We start from the raw sequence: 20092 nt of genomic DNA on the forward strand, positions 1-20092 counted from the left end.
ACCTATTTCTCCGTATCACTAAAATATACATTATCATCCCTAAAAAACTGTGGCAAAACAAATTATTCAGTAAATCTCACTAAAAAGTAAACTTCTTGGGGGTGGGGAAATGGCCCCAAGTTTGCATTGGAAATATGGGAATCTGAGTTCGGATCCCCAGTACCCATGTAAAAATGCTGGCATGGGGACATGTGCCTATAATCCTAGTGCTGGGCAGACAGAAGACAGGTAGATCGCTGGAGCTCACTGGCTAGCCAGTCTAGTGTTAGCTGGTGAGCTCCAATCCAATACACAACCCTGTCTAAAAAACAGGTGGATGGGGCTGGAGCAATGGCTTAGTGGTTAAGCACTTGCCTGTGAAGCCTAAGGAGCCTGGTTCAAGGCTCAATTCCCCAGGACCCATGTTAGCTAGATGCACAAGGGGGTGCATGTGTCTGGAGTTCATTCAGCCAGATGCACATGGTGGTGCATGTGTCTTGAATTTGTTTGCAGTGGCCGGAGGCCCTGGCATGCCCATTCATCCTCTCTTTCTCTCTTTCCCTCCTTCCCTCTCTCCCTCTCTAGTAAATAAGTAAAAATAAATGACTAGATAAAGACAAAACAAGATAACAAAAACCCAAAGCTGGCCCTTTACAAACCAAGTTAAATGAGCACAGCATGAGCAAGGCTAATCCAAAAAAGTATAAATAACACTGAAAATGGCAAATATAGCTGGGTATGGTGGTGTATACCTTTAGTCCCAGCACTCAGGTGGAGGCACAGGCAGAAGGACTGCCATGAATTCGAGGCCACCCTGAGACTACATACAGTCAGCCTGGGCTAAAGCGAGACCCTACCTTGAAAAACAAACAAAAAATAAAGAAGTCCCACATGATTTGGTCAGTAAAAGTAAAGAATGTATTAAATTCAGCACTTAATTTTTTGTAAACTCAAGGATACCAGGAAAATCACTTCTCAGGCATAGTTTGGCACAGCAAGAACTCTGAAACATTATCAAATTTAAAGTAAAGAAATCTTTACCTAACAAAGAAAGTCTCTAAAAATCAAGCAGCAAACATAATACAAAACAGTGAGAAAATCTTTGTCTTTAAAATTAGAAATAAAACAAAAACACAGAAACCCTTGGAATGTTTAGATTCCTGGGCTCCAGGCAAGGTGCTGAGAAGAACTCCCCATTCAGAATCAGATTTGGGAACTGGAAGCCCAATGAAAGACAAGACAAGGTTACCTGAGGTGGCTCAGCAGGTAAGGCACTTGCCTGTGAAGCCTAAGGACCCAGGTTCGATTCTCCTGTACCCACATAAACCCAGATGCACAAGGTGGCACATGTGTCTGAAGTTCATTTGTAGTGGCTAGAGGCCCTGGTGTGCCCATTCTCTCCTCTCTTAAATAAATAAAACACAAGTATTTGCCAGACTTCCTTAGCCTCATGTGGTCAATGGTCTTCCGAATCTAAAGTCCTGAGAATCACAGCAAAGAAAGCCTCAGACAGGGTAACAAGCTCACAAAGCACAGTAACCTGTGCACTGGGGTAATTTCTAGAAGGGCCATGGCTGGAAGTAGTAGTTCCTTCTTCACAATGTCGCTTCGTTTAGCCCAAGAACACTCCATGGAAAAATGCTGAAAATACCCACAGAATGAATCTAGAAGAAATGTGACAGATGTTAATGTCCTCATTAGGTCTACATATAACAGAGGCACGTGACCATCCGTCCACTCCATATCAGCTGACAGAACTGACCAGATTCCCCTACTTCACTCTGTTTGTTCCGCCCTAGACTCGGGTCTCCTGGCATCAGCACACATGTCAATCGTGCTCCACTTAGGACTGTGCGTGCCTCTTCCTCTGTCTAGAATACTTTTCCTCAACGTGATTTCAGAGCTGCCTCTCTCACCTGTCTTAGCCATCCTCAAATGTGACCTCAGTGAGGCCAGCACCTGGAGGATCTACTGAGGACCACCGTGCAATATTTCAGGGCACCGTCTCACACATACACTCACTAGGGTTACCATGTATTGTTGTATTTCTCTCAAGCCAGAAAACAAGGAAGACACATCAGAACAAGAAACTCATCTATTGTTCCTGGCAGTATCTCACTGCCTGGCACATACCAAAGATTTGATAACAGCTGTTGAGATGAATGAAATGCTTCTGTGGGATGGTCAGCGATATGCTTCCAAAATGCTAGAAATTTATATGTACATCCAGTGCCGACTTGTTTGTGCCGTGCAATGCCTAATGCTCTGTATGGAGGTCACAACTTTATTCAATAGCAATAAAAACCTGAGGTCAAAATCATAGTCATATATTACTAAGAATAGGAAACCACTCAAGAAACTTGTCCAACTTAATGGCCTTTGTGATGAAGCCTGAAACGTCCTTTCCTTTCTGCTCACTGCCCATTTTCCTCTCAGCTGCCTGTGAGCCTGAAAGAGCAAAATCAAGTTTTCTGCTCAAAGACCTCACCCATAGATTTCATCCAACTATCTAGAGTCACAGAACATGACCCCCCCCACCCCATCATACTGGCAGTAGCTCACATCCAGAATCCTGGGTTTCCAGGCAGTAGACATGAATTTCAACAATCCAGCTGTGTAAGACGCTCTTTCCTCAAGCCATGTGACAATTTGGTGCTTTAGGAAGCGGAATCCCTGTCCTCAAGCACATATGACACAAGACACCAAGAAAATCAATCATTTCTATCATTAGCTGTGATAGTGCTCAGAAGCAACAGAACCCGATTTTTAGACAGATCAGCACTCACATAAGCAAAGCAATTGTACACCTGCTTCGGCAGCAGCTTGAAGACATTCAGCGGCCCAGCGAACGCGTGTGCTCAGTGCGGCTCTAGCGCACACTGATGGCCCAAGCCCAGCGCCCCTGCCAGCCTGCTTCTCATAGCCATCGCGTGCCTTCTGCTGGCTTCACGACCCAAGGCTGGAGCCTTTCAAAGAAGGTCAAAGCAAACGTGTAAGGTTAGTTAATAGCAAGCAAATAGCAAACTCCACCAGAGACCTGTCGAGTTAATAAGTCAAAGCACTCAATTGCCACTGTGGTCTATCCATAAAGTCCAATGAGTGACCAGCTAATGCATCGAGCAAGTCCGCTCATCTTGTCTTCCTCCTGCCAGGGCTGCACGCTGCTCTGGACGGAACAGGATTGAGACAAAGTGCGCACGGCGACGGCGTGACACATCACAGGCTTAAGGCAGCAAAGAGAAATGCGAGGAGAAATATGAAAACGTGGACTCGGCCTATGGGCTAGAGCCTCCTAGGTGGCTGAATGACGGCTGTTAGGAGAAACTGCAGAAGCAGCTGAGCATGGAAGACAGAGAACCCCGAGGCTATACAGTATGGGCTCCCCACACAGGTGAGGAAGAGGTAGGGAGTGTGGCAGGTAAGAAATGCTAGACCTGCAATGGTCCCAGCAGGCAAGGCTCCGGCTTCTCAAACCCTCCCAGTGTCCAGTGCTAACAAGTAATAAGGCTCGTTTGCATAATACTCAAAAGCACTATTTCTGCTCCAGAAGAGATTAAGGAGCATTTCAAGTCTGTGCAGTGCGAAAGCACAGTGTACTGTGTGGCCAGAGCACACGTGGGAAAATAAATGTGTAGTGGGAAGAGAGGGAAAGGGGGAGATGGCCATCCAGTTTAAATTGGTCCATCCGATTTAAGTATGTCAGCAATCAGGTCTTCCTCTCTCAGTCTAGGACGTAATGATGAATGTAGAAACACTGTGAAAGGAAGACACTCAAATCAAGTGATGACTTTATACAATTCTGTCCAAATCAATTTGAAATAATATTTATTATTCTGTAAATTTCAACATTATATCAGAGCAAGAAACATTTTTCACTGATGGGACAAAGCTCTTCAACTTGCAGTGGGTTCCGCCCCAGTGAGGCGCGTCCCAATCAAAGGTGGGAAGTGGGTTCAGCAGTGCGCCTCACCTCCTCACCTGGCTCTCACCCTGCAGGGAAGCATGCTTCAGCTTGGCATGATCTCTGGACTGTGCACTTGCAGCTCCGCAGCATGACAGCAAGGGAAAGGAACAGGATTCAACTCGAATTTTGACTTGAAGAACTTAATGTGTGGCCTTTGGACCAGGACAAAGCCCAGAAGGCACAGAGAGGCAGAACCCGCCTGCACAGGGTTCTGAGCTGAGACACCCAGCCTGAAACGACCTTCCTGGCTACCTGTCGTTAATAAAGAGCACAGCTCACTCCAGCCCTGCACTGGGCTTGGAAGTTAAGTGACGATGTTCAGAAGACAACGCTCGCCTGTACCGAGGCGCTGCAACCTTCAAGTGCGGTTCACAGCTCAGCAAATTAAAAAACCCTCCGCGTTCTTCTGAAAGTCATTCAATAATCCCAAAGAAAAGGTCGCTCTCGAGGGCACCTCAGTTCTCTAGTCAGAGGTCACCCGGGGTACTATCTAGCTACTGTGCTAAAAACTCTGAAGACAAAGATAAACAAATAGAAACATTTTAAAACAACCTGAACTCCAACTCTTCATGCTTCACGATAACCTACTGCTTATTTTTAATCTCTACCTACAAAAAGTTGCACTGCTGTTATCAACTGCTGCTGGATAGTAACAAAACAAATTGAACAGGCTCAATTAGTGGCATTATGGCTAATTTTCTTTGTATTTGTCCTTATATAAAACATTTTCTACAGAGGCATAGTTATTCAATAAATGAAGTTAAAAATTTACTTAGGAAAAACTCCATTAAAAAAAAAGTAAGAAAACCTTAGAGAGGACTAAATACACTGAGGCTTTCAGAGAAGTATAATGGCCTTCCCCCTTCTCAGGAGCAAAGGGGATTGATTTCCATCCCAAAGTGTACAAAGAAAACAGAATGGAGCTTTTAGCACCTTGAAAGAAAAGAAAGAATACTTTCATGCCATTAACTTGTCAACAATTTGAGAAAATTCAAACATTGAAAAACTGTTAAGAGCAACACTCAAAAAACAGTTTTTCCACCGGGTGTGGTGGCGCACGCCTTTAATCCCAGCACTCAGAAGGAAGAGGTAGGAGGATCGCTGAAAGTTCGAGGCCCCCCCCGAGACTACATAGTTAATTCCAGGTCAGCCTAGACCAGTGTGAGACCCTACCTTGAAAAACCCAAAAAAAATAATAATAATAAAACAGTTTTTCCTCTGTGCATCATGTTTTAGAGTGAATTTGGGGGTTTAAAGGCGTGAGCCACCACACCCAGCTAGAGTGAATTCTTAAGCCTGTTCCATGAACATCTTTTCATATCATACAGCTAGTGAGATGCCCGCTTAGCAGGTCAGCTTGCATTTGCTCAGTAGAAAATGACTGTCATAATGTTTCATGAAGTTTTAAATGTCCGTCTTTAAATGTGACATACTCACCTTTTAGCAGTGCTCAACTGGTAAATACATAAATACATGTTTCAAACTGCCAAACAGTGAGCACTGGTTCACCCTGTGCTCACAGCAACTCAACTACCCTCATGACCAGGACCAGGGGATGATGGCAACAGAGAAGCACAGCATTCCTTCTCACCCCTCCTCTACCTCAGCAGAACTTAAACCGGCACAAGCAGAGATCCTGAGTAGGACAGGCTCTGAGCCAATGACCCCAGCTGGGGTTTATGAATCTTCTCCGTGGAGAACAAGCAGGCAGACCGCACCTATGATCCTGAGGCAAGATAAAAGAACAGCTGGGTGTGATGGCGCATGCCTTTTATCCCAGCACTCGGGAGGTAGAGGCAGGAGGATTGCTGAGTTCGAGGCCACCCTGAGAATACATAGTGAATTCCAGGTCAGCTGTGGCCTAGAGTGAGACCCTAGCCCCCCCACCCCCCGCAAAAAAAAGAAAAGACAAGAACAAGGAAGGGACACAGGAAAAAGAGCCCTCATCACATGGTCTGGTTAAAGTGTCTCCCTAGTTAAAGTCAAAAATTTTCACAAACTTTGAAGACCTCCTACACAGAGACAATTTTCTTTATAAGAAAACTTTATTTATTTATTTACTTGTAAGCAGAGATAGGAGAGTGACAGACAGAAACTGGGCATCTCTAGCCATTGCAAACAGCTTCCAACCACTGCAAATGAACTCCAGTTGCATGCACCACTTAGTGCCTCTGACTTTATGTGGGTATTAGGGAATCAAACCTAGTCCTTAGGTTTTGCAGGCAAATACCTTAACAGCTAAGCCATCTCTCCAGCTCCAATTTTCTTCTCTCCCTCTTTTTTTGGAGGTAGGGTCTCACTCTAGTCCAGCTGACCTGGAAGTCACTATGTAGACTCAGGGTGGCCTCGAACTCACAGCATCCTCGTACCTCTGCCTCCGGAGTGCTGGGATTAAAGGCATGCATCACCACACCTGGCTTAAATTTTCTTTTTTTATTTTTTATAGTGATATTTCAAATAAGAATGTTAACACAGCAAGCATCACACTTAAGCATGCATAACCTTAGAATTTAACTTTATTCCTTTCTAAAAAATCTCATGATCAGGATGAGAAACCTTGTTTATAAATCAAATCTTCACTTCCTTGTGACCTACATTAATAGAGATGCCTTTGATCCTTCTGACTATTTCTATCAGCCTGTAATCCACTCCAACACATGATATTGTTTACTAAAAATAAAAAAAAAAGCCAGGTGTGGTGGCACATGCCTTTAATCCCAGCACTCAGGAGACTGAGGTAGAAGGATCTCCAAGAATTCAAGGCCATCCTGGGGCTACAGAGTAACTTCTGGATTAGCCTGGACTAGAGTGAGACCCTACCTCTAAAATAAATGGAAGAAAGGGAGAGAGGGAGGGAAGGGAGGAAGGAAGGGGGGGGAAAGCAAGCCAGCCAAGCCCAACACAGTGCAAACCTATAATTCCAACACTAGAGGCTGAGACACAGGCTCATATACAAATGTGAGATCAGCCGGGCATGGTGGCACACACCTTTAATCCCAGCACTTGGAAGGCAGAGGTAAAAGGATCACCATGAGTTCAAGGCCAGTCTGAGACTGTAGAGTGAATTCCAGGTCAACCTGGGCTAGAGGGAGACCCTAGCTCAAAAAAAAAAAAAAAAATCCAAACATGAAATTGAGACCAGCCTGGGGGCTACACAGGGAGCTTCATACCAGCAGAAGGTTCCTGAGCAATGCAACTTCATGAACCACCAAAATCCATGTAAGGCCACTGTGAAGATTCAAATGGGCTCTCTCTTAAGAAGGGGTTCTTAAGCCACATTTAGATACATTCCACCCTTCTACAGCACTCTTTTTCCTGTGTGTGTGTTAATGCCCATACTAACATCTATGTTAAAACCTTTCTTACCTGCCATCTAGCACTTGGAAAGTAAAGGCAGGAGGATCAAAAGTTCAAAGTCATCCTTGGCTATACAAGCAAGTTCCTGGCCAGCCTGGGCCACAAGAAGCCCTGTCCCACAAAAATAAGAGGTTCTGAGAAGGCCTGGTTCCCACTGCCAGCGCTACGATAGAAAGTTGTGTGGTCAGCAGAGGGGAGAACTGCTGGGGCTCACTGGTCAATCAAGCTGACCAAAAAAACCAGCAGCTCTGGGTTTGGTGAGAGACTCAGCTTCAAAGAAATAAAGTGGAAGAGAAGTAGAGGACACCTGACATTCTCCTATGGCCTCTGCGCGTGTGCGTGAGGTGCACAGATCTGCACACACACACGTGCATACACTACTCACACACCATAATAAAAAGTTGTCTTAATAAACCCAACTCTGCTTCACACTGACCAACCGATCTGAAATTTCTTCTGCAGCCAGCCGAACACCCCAGATTCACCTGAGTTACACTGAAAACTCCTCAGCACCCCCACTGCCCACCTCTGCTGCACCCAAGTCCTCAGAAGGCTGAGGGAGGGGGATGCAGAGTTCAAAGCAAGGCTGTGAAACTCAGCTTAGTAAAAACAACAAAAGGAAAGTGAAAAGAACACAAACCCTATGGTACCCAGTGAACCTGAACAAGGGACAATCCTGCCATCAAGACAGATAGTGTGCGACTGCTCAGGACAGTCCCAAACACCATGAAACTCAGCTATCTCCGGTTCCTCCCATCCCATGAAATATATATGAAGTGGAGATGAGGGAAGGAAACAAGGGAAAAAAAGGTCACTAGAAAATATTATGAGATACCTAAATGCCAAGCAAGGGACAGTGACTTTCAGTACAGCCACCACAGACATGCCTATGAGTACCAGCAGTCAGTGTGACAGGGCCCAAAGAAATCCCGTTCGACGGCCTCCTGTAATAAGCCATGCTACTCAGATTCTTAGGTTTGCCACACTCACCTAGTGGCTTAGGTACATTAATCAAGTATGCAAACAATTCAGGCTCACCAAAAGAACAAAGCACTAGGCCAGTGTAAGACAGAAACACAAATTCATACCTCCTTTGATCAACTTGTCCAAGGATACACAACTAGGAGGGGAAAGAATTTGAACCCGGTTCCTCTGACCTAAGGCTCAAGCTCTTCACCACTTTCTTGGCCAGCCAGGAACAGACTTTAATCTCAGCACCTGGGAGGCTGCTGAGATAGGAAAAGGGTGAGGCCAGCCTGGGGCTACAGAGTTCTAGGTCAGCCTGGGCTGAGACTCTGCCTCAAAAAAAAAATAAATACATAAAGCTAAACCTTCCCCTTGGGGTTAGCTACAATGTCCAGGCCTGCAAATTATTATACAAAAGTACTTTTTTTTTTTCTTTTTTGGATGTGCTGGGGATTGAACCCAGGGCCTTATACATGCTAGGCAAGCTGTCTATCACTGAACTGTATACCCAGGTGTATTATGCACAATTATTAACAGTTCCTCATGTGTGCTCTAAAACGTCTCCTCTAAAAAGAACGAGATGGCTTAGTGGTTAAGTCACTTGCCTGCAAAGCCAAAGGGCCCAGTTTAGATTCCCAGTACCCATGTAAAGCGAGATGCAAAAGGTGGTGCATGCATCTAGAGTTCATTTGCAGTGGCTAGAGGCCCTGTCATGCCCATTCTCCCTCCCTCCCTCCTTCCCTCTCTCTCTCTTCGCCTCTTTCTCTCTCAAGTAAATAAATAAAACACCTTTTAAAAAGGAACAAGAAAGGGCTAGGGAGCTTGCTCAGTGGTTACAGTGCTTGCTTGCAAAGCCTGACAACACAGGTTTGATTCGCCAGTACCCATGTAAAGCCAGATGCACAAAGCAGCATGTCTGTCTAGAGTTCATCTGCAGTGGCAAGAAGCTTTGGCATGCCCATTCTCTCTCTCTCTCTGCTTGCAAATAAAATTAAAAATTAAATAAAATCTCGACTACACCCTGAACATAAGCATGCCATCCACCTGTGATAGGCTTACCTAGAAGAGACAGTAGGGACTGTGAACCTCATGTTGCTAATGGGGTGGGGGTCTGCTCCCTAAATATCCATACTGCCTCACAGCCCTGCTTTATAAAATGGTCCTTTTTACTTAGGTTTTATTTATTTCTGTGAATGCAGGAGTGCATCAGGGCCCTTGTTATTGCAAGCGAATGCCAGATACTTGTGCCAATTTTGCACCTGGCTTTACATAGGTGGCTTAGGAACTGAACCCAGGCTGGCAGCCTTTGCAAGCAAGCACCTTGAACTGCTGAACCATCTCTGAAGCCTCAAAATGGTACCTTTATTTATTGACCTGTTGTGGTGCTGGGGATGAACTTAGGGCCGTGCACATGCCTAGCAAGTGGTCGACTATGGAGCTGCACCCCCAGCCCTGTGTCATCTTCAAATGTTCTTCTACCGGCCAGGGGAGCTGGTATGCTCCTGTACTAATCCCAGCACTTGAGGTGGAAGCAGGAGGATCAGGAGTTCAAGGCCAGCCTGAACTACATGAGAACTTGTCTCAAAAAAAAGATGGCTGGGCATGGTGGCACACACCTTTAATCCCACCACTTGGGAGGCAGAGGTAGGAGGATCGCTGTGAGATCTACATGGTGACTACATGGTGAATTCCAGGTCAGCCTGGACCAGAGTGAGACCCTACCTCAAAAAAAAAAAAAAAAAAAAGAGGACGCTCTTACTTTGTGGGCTTCAGTCCACATGGCAGTTGTAATCCCCCCCCCTTTTTTTTAAAACAATCACAATCTTTCAGCATTTAAAGTATACAAATTTGATTTTTAAAAAGACCATGTAATTATTTATTATTATTTGTGTGTATATACAAGAGACACACACAGAAAGAACAGGTGCTCCAGGGCTGCAAAGAAAACTTGACAAGCATGCTCCACTTTGTGCATTTGGCTTTACATGGAGAGGCAAGCAAGTGCTCCAACCAGGGAGCCACCTCCCCAGCACCTGATGTCATTGTTCTCAGGAAAGCATGGAAACCCCCTGCTAAGAGTAGAAAGGAAGACATGGCACAATTTAAACCTGAGCCAGGCACAGCCACTCACACCCCGACTGCCAGCACACAGGAGCTGAGGTAGGAGGGTAACCCAGAGATGGAGGTCAGCCTGGGCTAGAACAAGATCCTGCCTTAAAAAAAAAAAAAAAAAAAAAAAAGCCAGGCGTGGTGGTGCACGTCTTTATTGCCAGCAGTGTTGAAGCAGAGGTGGGAGGACCACCGTGAGTCAGAGGCCGGCCTGGGACTACAGAGTGAGTTCCCTAGGCTTCCTGGAAGAAAAAACAAAAAAATGAAGCAACCAGAAAGGGGGAAAAAAGTCAATGCCATTGAAAACACAAAAATAAGATCAATAAAATCAAGAAGGTTCTTTTATTTCTTTGTGTTTTTAATTTTTATTTATGGGGGGGGCAGAGTCCCTTAGTCGCCAGGATGAGTGCTGGCTGCTCTGGCTTTACACGACAGTCAATGAAACTGACCTGAATCTATTAACTCCTTCCTGAAGAGATAAATGAAAGAGCCAGGTGAGGCAGCTCACACCAGTAATCTCAGCACTTGGAAGGCTGAGATAGAGGCCAGCCTGGGCTACAGGGTGAGTTCCATATCTGTATGGCCTAGAGTGAGACATGGTTCAGAGTATGAAACAAGGACAAAGTTCAGATCCCCAGCAGCAATGTAAAATCCCGGGTGCACATGGTGGCCCTGTAATCCCAGCTTTCTGGAGGCAGGATGACTGACAAGACTAGCCGAACAGGCAAGCCCGGGGTTAACATGAGAGAACTGCAGAGGAATCAAGGAGCACATGGGACAGCAAACTGTGACCTCCACATGTACCTGCATGCAAGTGACCCCCACACAACACAATACAAAAAGATAACCCCAGAAAACAAAACCAGACATGAAGGAGCAGACATCATTACTGATGCTACAAATATTTAAAAGATGCAGGAATATCAGCAACCCCACTGAGGAGGCCCTCCCGCAGAATGGGGGGCAGAAAGAAAAGATGGTACCAACACATGCTGTATCCATGCAAAGTATGTTCTAAATAAATAAATAAATTACAAGGTGTAGTGGCTCAAGCCTGTAATCTGAGCACTCAAGAAGCTGAGGCAGGAGGATTGCTGTATTTTCCCAATGCACAGGTGCCTCAACAACTATTTGTTCCCAGAGCCAGGTTTGAGAGATCCTGTTCTTCTCTGTGATGCTGAGGTTGGGAACCATACAAGAAGCATTTTTCCTACTAAGTATAAATGCCTGAGTGAATCAAGGGAGCTGACTGGCTCAGTGAGAAGTCCAGTCCTGACTGCATACTACTGAATGGTTATTTATATAGCACTCAAAAAGGACAATATTATGCAGGAAGAAAAACAGGTTAGTGACAGCCAAGAATTAAGGATCCAGGTAGGCAATTCTCAGAGCAGGAAGGTGCATGTGGAATTCTTGTGATGGAGCTGACCTGTCTGGACTGAGTCACCGTCAGTGCCCCAGCTCTAACAATGTTACAATTGTATAAGATATGGCCTTTGGGCAAAGCAGAGGGCACAACAGGGTCTTTTATACTGTCTTAACTGAGTACCAATTTACAATTACTTTTAAAAACAGCAGTAAGAAAAAAAAAAAAAGCAGGAAGAATTTTAATTCCCCAAAAGTAAAGTGTGAGAAGTCCCTGTCATCTTAGGAAATGCTAATGACTTAGCATTACAGTAAGAATTATCCACCAACCAGTGTGAGCCAATTCATTAAGTCAACCTGTGTGTGAGCTAGCTGGCTAACAAGACAGCCTTCTTCGTCATGTATGGGCTCAAGGATCTGGTAAGACGATGCAAAAGTACTCTAAATATTTTCAAGTTAACTCATCAACAGGCCATGAACATCATATATACTTCCACTTCAAAAATGCAATTCACAATCAAGTGTCCCTGTGTTTCAATCAACTCAACTCTTCAAATTTCTAAAAGCACTGAAAACCATGCTCAGCACTAAATGAGACATCTCTAGAATACCCTTCAAGGCACAGGGAAGAGTGAGGGGCAGATAGTGTGGAGACCAGAAGGTGGGGAGGAGGACTTTGGAAGCTGTCTTCCGCCCATGAAGTGGTCTTAGCATTCATAACCCCATAAGAGTTTGTTGTTACCTGGACAAGACCAACACAATATTGGGGCCATCAAATTGTTGACATGGATGATGGAGGAAAAAAGACAGCAAAAGAGTTGGAGGGATGCCTTAGTGGTTAAGGCATTTGCCTGCAAAGCCAAAGGACCCAGGTTCGATTATCCAGGACCCACATTAACCAGATGCACAAGGGGGTACATGTGCCTGGAGCTTGTATGCGGTGGCATTTTTATTTATTTATTTGAGAGTGACAGACAGAGAAAGAGGCAGATAAGACAGAGAATGGGCACACCAGGGCCTCCAGCCAGTGCAAACACACCCCAGACACGTGTGCCCCCCTCGTGCATCTGGCTAACATGGGTCCTGGGGAATCAAGGTTCGAACCGGTGTCCTTGGGCTTCACAGGCAAGCGCTTAACTGCTCAGCCATCTCTTCAGCCCAATAAAATATTTTTTAAAAACCAATCAGGAAGGTAAGATGGAGGAGGGGAATCTCTGCTCTAAGTACTAGGTGTGATCTGATGACATGCTTAGCTGTGGGCACAGTGGAAGCTGGTGATCTGTTAGCACTGACCACATGACAGTGATAGTGTGTGAGGTCAGAGTTGGGCAATAATGGTTATTAAGGAAGCTAAAGATAGCACAGATAATTTCGCTCAGAATTGTCACCCTTCCATCTCTCCACAATCACAGAAGTTCTATTAATCTACCAGCCTTGTGGGGTGTTTGAAGTTGCAGCTGCTTCTTGAGAACTTTAGTTCTCACACAGAAACACAGACAGGAAAGTCTCAGGACTTAGTAAAGATAAGTAGAAACAATTGGTGACAGTCAGATTAGAAAAGATTTTTTAAGAGTCATGCACTGCTGAACAAAAGAAACAACTTGAGTGTTTTGTCATGAAACATCTGGATGCACTTAAACTAAGACAGCTGCAACATCACCAGGCCACATCATCTTACGCAGCGTATGGCTACATTCATGACTCACAGAGCACAGATAGCTACAGGGTACACTGACCCATAATGAAATTAGATACTGCAGGATTTTTTTCTTTTTTTTCAAAGCTGAGGATCAAACCAGGGCCTGGTGTATACAGGGTAAGCATTACTACTGAGTCATATCCATGATCCTGCATTCTTTTTTGTTAAAAGATTTATTATTATTTATTTATTGTTAGGTTGGGAGAGGCTTCTAAAATGGAGTCACCATGTGGTGACAGATATATAAGGAAATAGGTTATCCACATTCCTCAAGAAACTGCCCAGCCATTATCCCTTCCTTGCCTAACAATGCCCTCACCACGGTCATGATTCCCTGCCCTTTATGTCATGGTCACTGTTCTGGTGTCACACACCCTGGCTATCTTAAGATCTCCCCTAAATAAACCTTTTCTTTAAAACTTTTCCCTTCCTCACCTTCCCCCAACTGAAGAGCCACTGAAAGGGCACTATCTGGAATCTCGGGTTGGCTGTGCTCTGCTCTTGAGAGTGAGTCCTGGCAGTTCGTGCTTGTCCTGAATAAAAACATCCATCTTTGACTCAGAATGGTTTCCATGGTCTCGGTCCCTCCCAAACCTTACATTTATTAAAGACAGAGAGGGTGAGAGAGACAAGAGGGGAAGGAGGGGAAGGATGGGCACACCAGGGGCTCCAGCCACAGCAAACAAACTCCAGGCACAAGCACCACCATGTGTGTCTGACTTACATGGGACTTAGAGAATCGGCCCTGGGTCCTTAGGCTGTGCAAGCATACACCTTAACTGCTAGGCAATCTCTCCAGCCTGACCCTGCATTCTTTTAACAGAAGTCAACAATGTCATAGGAGCCCTCAATCCCATCACTTAGGGGCAGAGGAAGGAGGATTGCCACGAGTTCAAGGCCACCCAGAGACTACATAGTGAATTCTATTCTAGGTCAGCCTGGGATAGAGAAAGACCCTACTTATAAAAAGAAGAAAGAGAGAAAGAGAGAGAGGGAGAGAGATTACTTCAGTTAGTAGTAACATTTTCTCTAAGAAGAAAAATCCGGCTGGGTGTGGTGGCGCACACCTTTAATCCCAGCACTCAGGAGTCAGAGGCAGAAGGATTGCCAAGAGGTCGAGGCCACCCAGAGACTACATAGTGACTTCCAGGTCAGCCTGGACTATAGAAAGACCCTACCTTGGTAGAAAAAGAAAGAAAGAAAGAAAAAAGAATTCATAAGGAAGTGATAAATCAGGTGTGAAAACTCAGACATATGCAGGCAAAACAAAAGTGCTCTAATAAACACGTAAACACACGATAAAGATGGAGAGTAAATTCTGTTTGCAACATGTAAAGATTTCTTACACAAGTTGTGCTTCACATGTGGATTTAAAGATTAAGGTTTCAATGGCAAGTCAGGTTTGGTGTCCCATTCCAGTAAACCCAGCACGCCAGAGGGCTGAGGTAGAAGATACTGTGAGTTTGAGGCCAGCCTGGGCTACACACTTCCAAGTTGGCCTGACATACACTAAGACCTTGCCTTGAAGCATAGATATCAAAATACAGTTTATTGAGGATCTAGGCTGTAATCCCAGCATTTGGGAGGAAGAAGCAGGTGAATCATGGCCAGCTTCAGCCACATAGTGAGTCTGAGGGTAGCGTGGGCTACTTGACACCCTATCTCAAAAAAAAAAAAAACAGCATTTGGAAGGAGTGGGGACAGGAAGTAACTTTGCTTTTTTAATATTTTGTTCTTATTTGAGAGAGTAGAGAGAGAGAAAGAGGCAGGCAGATAATGGGCACACCAAGGCCTCCAGCCACTGCAAATGAATTCCAAATATGTGGGTCCCCTTGTGCGTCTGGCTTACATCGGTCCTGGGGAATCAAACCTGGGTCCTTGTGCTTTGCAGACAAACGCCTTAACCGCTAAGCCATCCCTCCAGCCCTGGATATTTATTTATTTATTTATTTCTAACTTGAGGTTTGTTGTAACCCCGTGGTGCGGGGAAGAAGTAACCCCAGACTACTTTGGTGGGTGCGCTGCGCGAAAGTGGTCATGAGATGCATGTTCGGAGCCACACGACCTTGTATCTGAGAAGACAGACCGTCCAACCCTATGATTCTTTCCATAAAGTCCAAGAGCCGACCAAATCTCTGATGGTTAAGGAGGCCAGCCCGATCGTGCATGCCAACAGCTGCTTGGGTTTTCGTGGCCCGGAAACCTCTCCGCAGCGGCGAGGCCGGTCCTCTTCCCGGCTCGCACTGGGCAGCCGCGGTGGCCCGGGAGAACCGAGGTTTCCGAGCCGGGCCTCCCTCCACACGCGCACGCTGGGCCGCGCCCCCACGCACCCCGGGGCACCGCCGCGGTCGCGCACCCGCGGCCTCCCGGGACCCGCGCCCGGCCGCCCCGCGCCAGCTCAGGCCGCGGCGGCGGAGGCGCCGACGGAGGCCGCGAGGGGTCAAAACGCCCTCGCCCCGCCGCCGGCGCTTACTCACCGCGGGGCCCGCAGCCCGGCAAGGAGACCTTCCGGGGCGCGGGCTGTGGCATCTTCCCTCAGGCCACAGCCCCGGGGCCGCGCCGCTGCCTCGGCCGAGTGGCGCGCGACAGCTGGCCCCGCGTCGCGTCACGTCACGTCACGTCGCGTCGCGTCACGGGCGCGCCTGGGATGACGTCAGCGCCGCTGTCCTGGTCAGGCGCCTTCCCGGGCAGCTGGGTTCTGCCTCGCTGGAGCCTTAGGGCTTTGCTGTTTTGCTTTTTTTCTTTTTTGCTCCTCCGTGAAGGACCTGGTTACAAACATGGCCTTCTAAATATCACTCAAACCAGGAATGACTCCGGGCGTGGTGGCGCAAGCCTTTAATTCGAGCACTCGAGAGGCAGAGATAGGAGGATCGCCGTGAGTTCAAAGCCACCCTGAGACTCCATAGTGAGTCCCAGGTCAGCTAGAGTGAGACCTTACCTCCTAAAACCAAAGAGGAAGAGAGAGAGAAATGAAGAGGAAAGTAAAGAAAAGACCTTTCCTGGTGAGACATTTTACCGCCTGGCTAAGGGGAACTTGGCAGCTCTAACAAAATGGTAAGGGCTTTCAATCTTTGACCTAGTAATATTTTTAAAAATATTTTAGGGCTGGAGAGATAGCTTAGCGGTTAAGGATCTTGCCTGCAAAGCTAAAGGATCCAGGTTCATCTCCCCAGGACCCACATAAGCCAGATGCACAAGGGGGCACAAGCATCTGGAGTTCTTTTGCAGTGGTTGGAGGCCCTGGTGTGCCCTTTCTCTATCTCTCTACCTGACTATTCCTGTGTCTCTCCATAAACATAAAAAATCATTTTATTTATTTATTTATGAGACAGGGAGGGAGAAAGAAAGAGAAAGTTTTCATTGTTTTCAAAGTCTGGTGGAGGATGTGAACACATGCAGGAAGAGAGGAAATTATGCATCCCTTATAACTTTTTTTTTTTTTTTTTTGAGGTAGGGTCTCACTCTGGTCCAGGCTGACCTGGAATTAACTCTGTCATCTCAGGGTGGCCTTGAACTCATGGCGATCCTCCTACCTCTGCCTCCCAAGTGCTGGGATTAAAGGCGTGAGCCACCACCCCCGGCTCCTTATAACTTTTAAATAAGTGCAAAGAAAAACAACCAAACAAACACGAACCAAATCACTGTTCCTCAACGGATATAGCTCACTTAATGTAAGACAATATCAGTCAGTCCTGATGGGAGCCCCTCAGAAACTGTTCTTAGCAGTGTGGAGGGAAAAAATGGGTATGATATCAACTTGATTGGATTTAGAATCACCATGAAAATACACCCCTGGGCATACCTAGGAGAGTTTCCAGAAAGGTTTAACTGAGTACATCCAACCTGCATGTAGACAGCACCCTTCCCCGGGCTTGAGTTCCCCAAACGAACAGAAAGAGAGCAGGCAAGCTGAGCCTTGATGGAATGGGAGTGTTTACTCTGTGACCGGATGCAGCCCCAGAATCCACCCAGGCAGCAAGAAAGGAGCTTGACCCCTCCCAGCCAGTCAGAAGACTGCCAGCGCAGCTCTCTGTGAGCATCTCTCCCCCAAGGCAACCGTGGCAGCTCCCTTTGTGGAACAGAAACGAAACTAGAAAAGGGCTCCAGAATGCAGAGGCCACCATTTGGCAAATAATTGAAGACAATGACCCGGGTGGACTGTATGGCAGACTCAACTGTGAGCCAACTCACATTTCTAATGTGCTGGGTCCTGCCACCCAGAAATTCAGTGGCAGATGGAACAACAGAGGAGGGGGAGTTCCCATCTAAGGTGGGAATGAGGGGCCACACCTGAGATGTTGAGTACTCTCTATTTCTCTCCCATTTCACATAATTCCATGATATTTGAAGCTTGTCCTCTGATGCCACTGTGTTGAAGGATGGGGGATTTCTTTTTTCACCCTGTATTAATAAAGGTAGTTTGGTTTCCTTCTGTCAGCTGTCCATAGATGCCTCCAACTCTGGAAAGACAGTGTCTAAATACCACTGGAAGGACTTGCAGCCCAACCGTTTCCTTAATTCAAGATGTTCACTAATGTTTCCATAGCTCATCGATTTCCAAGAAGGTTTTCGGGCAAAAAACTTCCCCTAAATAAAAAAGAGAGAGTGATTTTATTAAACCAAACAAATGTTCTGTTATCAGGTTATGACATCAAACATAGAAACACATGTTTTCATCTGCGCTGAAAATAGCCTTTCTCTACATGGGGAAGGAAAACAGAAACTCTCATTGGGACGTCAGCTTTGTTATCAGCATGTTGTCATGTTTGTGCTGTGGTGTCATGGTGAGTGACACAGTGGCATCCATGAAGACTGGTTCTGCTTCCCAGGGGCCAAAGACTCACAACTGCCCTTCCCAATGGCATCTTTCTCCTTAGCACTCAGATACTAAGCTCCTTACCCCTGGATCCCCACCAACACTTCTACCTTCCTAGAATGGCACGGGTGTGGTAGTTATGGGCAAAAGGACTCCAGGAAGAAACATCTTGGGTTCCAGTCGTGACTCGGTCATTAATTACCTGTGACCTTGGGCAAGTTCCTCCATGAGGCTGGTGTGAGGACTGAGCATCAGTACAAGCAGAGAGCCCTTGGGAGAGCAGGCGGATGTGCAGTGTCTTACTAATCACCACACCTGGTTGGGTTTGGTGTGTCTGTGTGTGTGCACGTGTGTGTACTGGCACAGGCATGCAGGTGTGTATAGGTACAGGTGTTGTGGAGGACAGACAGTACCTTGAATATCTTTTCTCAGACCCCATCCACCTTTACTCTGAGACAGTCAGATTGGCCTGGAACTCACCAAGTAAGCTAGACTGGCTGTCCAGAGAGACCCAAGGATCTATCTGCCTGTCTCCATCTCCCCAGCACTGAGTATACACAACCTATTTTTTTAAATTATTTATGAGGGAGGAAGAGTCAGATGGAGAGAGAATGGGCATGCCAGGGACCCCAGCCATTGTAAACAAACCCCAGACTCATGCACCACCATGTACGTCTGGCTTACCTAGGTACTAGGAAATAAAAACCTGGGTCCTTAGGCCCCGCAGGCAAGTGCCTTAACTGCTCACCCATCTCTCCAGCCCGCACCCAGCTATGTTAACATGGATCTGGGGATCAAACTCGGGTCTCATGCTTGCAAGGCAAGCGCTTTGCCAACTGGGCCTTCACCCCACTCCATGCTGTATTTGTTAATGTTCTCTACCAAAAGTGGCAAGGATGGATGCTCAATGGACTCCTGCTGTCTTTGGGACCAAGAGTTCTTTGGAAGCATCTGTGTGTTCACAGAACCAGCCAATACAGTATTGCCACAGCTGAATGAGAGAGGGGCTTGCTTATCAAACTACTGTGTCGTGGGAGTGCCATTGTGGACACTTCCTGAGCATTCTTTTTTTTTAATTTTAATTTTAATTTTTATGTTTTTGGTTTTCTGAGGTAGGGTTTCACTCTAGCTCAGGCTGACCTGGAATTCAGTCTGTAGTCTCAGGGTGGCCTTGAACTCACAGCGATTCTCCTACCTCTGCCTCCAGAGTGCTGGGATTAAAGTCATGCGCCACCACACCCGGCTCTGAGCATTCTTTTTTTTTTAATTAAGATTTTATTAAGATTTTTATTTATTGATTTATTTGAAATAGAAGGAGAAAGAGACAGATAGTGGGAGAGAATGGGCACAATAAGGCATCTAGCCACTGCAAAGGAACTCCAGACACATGTGTCACCTTGTGCATCTGGCTTAAGTGGGGACTGGAGAATTGAACCTGAGTCCTTAGGCTTCAGAGGCAAGTATCTTAACTGCTAAGCCACGTCTCCAGCCCCTTCCTGAGCATTTTTGACTATTGTAGGCTTTGCTGTGGCATTCAGCCACTACTTTCTCAGGTGGATTGGTACTAAATTCAAGGGAGAGTGGCATCATTCTAGAGGAATGAAGGATGGCCTCCAGCAGCATCTTCCCTGTTGCAAGGCCTCCCCCTGAACCCTGCTGCTCGCCAAAAGTTCCAATGTGTTGTCTCATATGATGTTTGGTTTTTATTAATGTTGTTTTTTGGTCTCACTGTAGTCCAGGCTGACTTGGAATTCACTATGTAGTCTCAGGGTGGCCTCAAACTCACAGCAGTTCTCCTGTCTCAGCCTCCCAAGTGCTGGTATTAAAGGTGTATGAC

At 46.2% G+C, this 20092-nt stretch overlaps 2 protein-coding genes across 3 annotated transcripts in view; both read right to left on the reverse strand.

Annotated features, from left to right (window-relative positions):
- Galnt11 (polypeptide N-acetylgalactosaminyltransferase 11) overlaps positions 1-16031 on the reverse strand; it is a 37388-nt gene extending 21357 nt beyond the window's left edge. Inside the window, exon 1 of one of the 2 annotated variants that reach the window (XM_004669565.2) lies at positions 15917-16031. Coding sequence is in view for 1 of the 2 variants with exons in the window: in XM_045160651.1 (XP_045016586.1) it covers positions 2766-2812 (47 nt within the window). In the remaining variant the exon portion in view is untranslated. Of the gene's footprint in view, positions 1-2765; positions 2944-15916 lie in introns of those variants that run through there. The other variant, XM_045160651.1, reaches the window with a different exon arrangement.
- Positions 16032-17873: 1842 nt separating this feature from the next.
- Galntl5 (polypeptide N-acetylgalactosaminyltransferase like 5) overlaps positions 17874-20092 on the reverse strand; it is a 98508-nt gene continuing 96289 nt past the window's right edge. The window contains exon 8 of the mRNA XM_045160093.1: positions 17874-18026. Coding sequence (XP_045016028.1) covers positions 17874-18026 — 153 coding nt within the window. The remainder of the gene's footprint in view (positions 18027-20092) is intronic.

The sequence above is a fragment of the Jaculus jaculus genome, chromosome 10, assembly GCF_020740685.1.
Source record: "Jaculus jaculus isolate mJacJac1 chromosome 10, mJacJac1.mat.Y.cur, whole genome shotgun sequence".
Taxonomy (NCBI): domain Eukaryota; kingdom Metazoa; phylum Chordata; class Mammalia; order Rodentia; family Dipodidae; genus Jaculus; species Jaculus jaculus.